This window comes from Lactuca virosa, chromosome 5 (genome assembly GCF_052849685.1).
Source record: "Lactuca virosa cultivar CGN04683 chromosome 5, Lactuca_virosa_CGN04683_v6, whole genome shotgun sequence".
NCBI classification, from domain to species: domain Eukaryota; kingdom Viridiplantae; phylum Streptophyta; class Magnoliopsida; order Asterales; family Asteraceae; genus Lactuca; species Lactuca virosa.
In genome coordinates, this window is record NC_136430.1 from 438,145,195 (window position 1) to 438,150,725 (window position 5,531).

A 5,531-nucleotide genomic window follows, 5' to 3' on the forward strand; every position below is an offset into this window, starting at 1 on the left:
CCATACAGATGAATCAATTTTCTGGAGTGTTTGTATGTGTATGTCTTAAATCAATTTTCTGCATAATCGATTTTCTTGTGGATTTGAGAGAGAGAGAGAGAGAGAGAGAGAGAGAGACAAATCACCCGTTAACAATTAAATAAAAGAAGGGGAATATAGTATTTTCATTATATATTTAATAGAAAACTAACGGTGTCAGTCATAAGGACCATTTTAGGGCAAAGTTTGTTCCATTGGGACCATCCATGCAAACCAATGTTTTGTAGGGACTATTTTAGGGACAAACATAAAAGTTTAAGGACGATCTGTGAAATTGTGTCTAATTTAAAAGAGTAAATTACAAAACTGGTCCATGTTGTTTAAAAAAAATGCCCATTTTCGACACGTAACATTTGGTCAAAAATGTAATTTTTTGGTTTTGCTCCTAAAACATTTAAATAAACTTAAAATTACTATGTTACCTTTATTACTTTATTTTCCATTTTTCATATTTAAGTTATTAAATTAAAATACAAAAAGAAAATAAAAACTCACCCTTACCCCTCCGCACTATTTATCTAAACACCACCGCCTCCTTTAGTGAACCCATTTTTAGTTGCCTCTGCGGGACAATGCCACCGCCACGCCCCGTTGCCAAACGGAGCCACCACCATTGGAGAAGACGAAGAAACATATTTGTAGGATCTAAAACACACACAAAACCCACGTCTAAATGGAGCTGCCATTAGAGAAGATGGTTTATGTAAAGTATAACTCCTAGCACACACCGTTTTCCACATCCGTCCTAGCACCGCCATCTCATAGTGTTCAAATATCTGAAAATGAAAGCACACCTCTCTTTCCCTCACAAATCTAAGAATGGATACATATAGCTTTCTAATAGCCTAAAAACCCTAACCGATCGGTGATGGTGCACTAGGGTTAGGGTTTTCCAAGTTCATATTTGACTCTCTCATAATATGGAAACCTATATCGATGTTTCGGTTTTCCAATTTAGAGTTTCAGAAATGTAAATAGTGATGGTGTAGGTGATGATATGGAAAGTGAAAATCCATTTCATGATCATGATGATTTGGAAACCCATTTGATGATCATTTCCATGTATTTGTTTGTAAGCTTAAACAGAAAGTTAAAACCCATTTTTTATTTACATTTTTCGCAAATTTACTCGGTAAAACCGAACATTTTTGTCAAACTTAAGGGATTTAGTGAACCATAAAAATGAAAAAATCGAACATTTATGTCAAATGTAAATGCTTTAATTAACCAGAAATACACAAAAAGGGTAAAACTGAAAAACAAAAAGGTTGCTAACATCCAGCTTTAATAAACCTACAATACAAAAAAGTTTTAACACCCGTGTTCCAAGGTATGTTCATTTTGGCTTGGTGTATTAATTTTCTTGTACTTTCGGTCCTTACGCGGGGCGTAGATTGCAGCTACACAGGGCGTAGCTAAGAAAGTTGGACGCGGCAATTCCATGTAGTACGTAGGGCATACCTTACGTACACAGGGCAAAGAGCCGATGAGCTCAGACCCTATTTTTTGTAGGGTTGAGACCTTATTTAAAGGCTTTATAACCCTTGAGGCCTCCCTTATTATCAACCTCCATCCTCCCCAACCAATGTTTTAAAACCCTAATCCTTGATTAGCTTGTGTGAGCCTCTTTTGTGTGTTCTTGGTGCATAGTGAATGAGTAGAAGTTTTTCCTTGAGGATTGTGGTGGCTAGAGCTTGAAGATCGAGGGCCTTCATCACCTTTGCAAGCTTCTGGAGGTATAAAACTCTTGCCTTTACGGTTCCATGGCTTAATATCTAGACTAGCTTTGAGATTTGCATGCTTTGGTCCCATGGTTTGGTTCTTGTGAGTAAAAGCTACTCCAGAGCTCAAGTTTGTCATTTTATGTTGTTTTTGGGGATCTTGTGTCATAAAAATGAAGTATTTGTTGCTATTTCTCACTCATGCAAGAGTTTGAGGTTATTAAAGAGTGTTATGGACTTAGGGTTTGGTTTTGGGCTATATTAAGCCATGAGAAAGCTTAAAGTTGTCGACTTTATCAGTTAAGACCTTCCCAATATTAAGATCTATGAGTTGGATGTTTAGTTTTTTGGTGTTAAGAGCTTAAAAGGTGGTTTTGGGCAATAGAGGATTACGCAGGGCGTAACCTCTAGGTACGTATGACGTAACGAGTTTATCCCTGAACCCTTTTTTGTTGAAGCCCAATACGTCGTGCGTAAGGAAGGAGTACGCATGACATACTCCCAGAAGTGTTTTTGGGCCATTTTTGGGCCTTGGTCCATATTTGGGTGGGCCTAGCTTGGAAAGGGTAATGTGGACTTTTACCCTAGTGAGAGAGAATATGAAATGGACTTTTGATTTTGGGTTATTAACCTAATTATTAATTAGGGTTGGTTTTGGTTATGTCCAGTGTGCAGAACCTTTGTAGCAGCAGCTCGAGTGTATAAGTTGTTTATCATCGGATTGAGGTGAGTCTTCTCACAATATTTTGTGGGTCGAATGCACCAATGTCAGCCCATTGATTTATGTTTATAGGATGCTAGTTGTCAGTGTGACTCTTGCATGTATTGTATGTGTTTGTATGTATACCAGGCGGGACCCGATGCCAGGCGGGACCCGATGCCAAGCGGGGCCCGATGAATGTCTTATAAAAAATAAGGGAAAATGACTTATTAAGGTGGTTCTCGACTATATGATAGGAAACAAATGGATTGTTTTTGTGGAGGCTGTGGTGGTTTTAGATGAAGTTTGTGTTGTGTTTTCAGTGAAGTATGTGGCTAAATAAGGATGGTCCGAGTTTTCTGTGGAGTTGGTGATCAACAGTGGGTGTTTTGATGTAATACATGGTGTTTGAAGGGTGGCTTCAGTGGTGAGTTTGACAGAAACAGGTGATGACAGGTGGTGGTTTTCTTGACTAGAGCATGTGGTATCGTGTTCTGATGGTTAGTGTTTCATGGTGGTTTCGATGGTGTGGGTTGTTCGGCTGAGATGATGATGGGGTGTGAAGGTGACAATGGCTGGTGTTCGGAGAGGGTGATGGGTGTGGTTTGTGGTGTTTTTTGAGGTCCGGTGTTTGAGGTGGAAGTCTGGTTTTGTGGTATGTAATGCTAGTAGATAGTGGTGGAAAATGGTTACGGTGGTGTGAGGTATGTGATGGTTTTACCGTGTAGTCTGGGGTGGAGATAGTAATGATTATGGCGGTTGACTATCTCCGCTGGTTGAATCTGTTAGGAAATGCGGCTATGGAGGGAAAATGTGGTACAATGGTAGGTGTTGGTTGTGAAGAAGATGGTGTGATGTGGGTGTTCTTGGTTTGATGGCAAACAATGGAGTTTATATTTCATTTGTTTATTGTTTATAATGTAACAAAGTATGGGTAGCACTCTAGGTAGCATCAGATCATGAACTTGCAAGAGTCGGTTACCATTGGATGCTATTTGAACAAAACAATTAGTTTGTTGGTATTTTTTTTATAAAAAACGATGGTATTTTTTAAACACATTAAATTTGAATTGTATTTTTTTGAACCTTTTTAAATCATAATTAATCAGTTTTTCCAAAAATAAATAAAAAAAATATTTGAAAATTAGAAAAGGCTTGCACAACTACCAACAAAAATGGCACGTCAATATACAAGTGAGAAAGACGATTTGATTGCTATATTGACCCTTCTCTCTCTGTATTTGGGGGTGGCGGATTCGTTTAACGGCGTTTCTCCCTCCTTCCAATGGCGAATAACAATTTGCAACACTCAGGTTTCGCCTACATCCTTCCTGATCTAATTGTTTTTGCAGTTAATCATCATTGCTTAAGATTGAACGATTAAAGGTCCAACTGATGATTTGTTTAGGGTTTGCATGTAATCGTTCCAGATTATCTGAATTGGAATTTGACGATTCGTAGTTGTTTTTAGCGTTTTGTCATTGATGTTATGAGATCTTGAGAGTTTTAACAGAATTCACATCATTTTGATTGTTAATTGCTGTTAAATCGATTCGTTAAGGAAACACACAGGGTTTTAACTTTTAATTGTTCATTCAGAATAGAATTTGGCAATTTGGCGTTGTTTTTACTTTTCAACATTTCGTGATTGATAGTATGAGATTTTTTCAAGCGATATAAGAGAATTCACATCTTCTGATTGATTCTTGGTTGCGACTTGCGATTAAGAACTTATCAACGTAAATCAAATAGATGTTTAGACTTTAGAGTTTCGATCTTTGTCGTAATTCAGGTAGTATTCCACCTCCAAAGCCATGGGAAGGAGTCGGATCAACATCTGGACCTGCTCCTTTTAAACCCTCATATCCTGGTAGCACAAGTGATGTAGTCGAAGCTTCTGGAACAGCAAAGCCAGGGGAAATTGTCCCCACAAAAGAAGCATCCACAACTAACCCAAATGCATTTGGAAGACCATGGATGCATCAAAATACATATGGAGGTGTTTCACTATTTCTAATTCCATATACTCGAAACCCAACCATGTTCTTGTGATGAATTGAATATTCTTATATTTGTTTGTTTACTTTGTATGTAAGGTGCGGGTTATGGTTTATATGGAAACAACGCATATGGAGGAAGTTATGGTTCTTATGGTGGAATCGGATCCTATAACACTGGTTTATATGGAGGCAACACTTATGGAGGAGGGTATGGTGGTATTTACGGTGGTGGTGGCGGCATGTATGGTGGTGGAGGAATGTACAACACTAGTTTTGGAGGTCCCATGGGTGGCGGTTATGGCATGGGAATGGGCGGTCCTGGTGGTCCTTATGGTGGTGGTCAGGATCCAAATAATCCATTTGGTGCTCCTTCATCTCCTCCTGGATTTTGGATTTCTTTGATGCGTGTGGTAAGGCAAGCTTGGTCAATTTGAATATGACAAAATGACCATTTTACCCTTATGTTATTATACAAGTGGTAATAATTTTGTGCATGATTACAATTTACAGATGCATGGAGTTGTTACTTTTTTTGGCCGGGTAGCTATGCTGATTGACCAAAACACTCAGGCGTTTCACATGTTCATGTCGGCTCTTCTTCAGGTATTTTTATTATTATTATTTTTTTTACTTTTAGAAGGTTGTAAACCACATTCGAATGTTTGATTCATCTCATTTTATCTAATATCTCAAAATATAACCTTATGATAAAATTGACATGTTTGTACTATATTGTATATGCAGTTGTTTGATAGGTCAGGATTGTTATATGGGGAGTTGGCAAGATTTGTGTTTAGACTTTTGGGTGTTAAAACAAAGCCTAACAAAATCCAACCCCGTGGACCCAACGGACCCCATGGTCCACAAAATTACATTGACGCACCAAAGGGTGCACCTGTTGCTGCATGGGATGGCCTGTGGGGAAACAATGCACATAGTTGATCCCTTTGAAGCAATTGGGAAATCTGGATAGTTTTTTTTCCTTCTTATTTTTTCAGCCTTATTTGGTACTGTGTACATGATCTTTTTTTAGTTTGTAGTAATTTTTTAGATCAAGGATCTTGGATATAA

General features: G+C 38.1%; 1 protein-coding gene across 1 annotated transcript; it reads left to right on the forward strand.

The window, feature by feature from the left end:
• Window positions 1–3,656: 3,656 nt before the first annotated feature.
• LOC145113795 (peroxisomal membrane protein 13-like) lies at window positions 3,657–5,531 on the forward strand. The gene is made up of 5 exons (XM_079049847.1): window positions 3,657–3,773; window positions 4,253–4,459; window positions 4,557–4,870; window positions 4,971–5,063; window positions 5,205–5,531. The coding sequence occupies exons 1-5, from the start codon at window positions 3,746–3,748 to the stop codon at window positions 5,400–5,402; spliced, it is 840 nt and encodes a 279-aa protein (XP_078905973.1). The 5' UTR covers window positions 3,657–3,745; the 3' UTR covers window positions 5,403–5,531.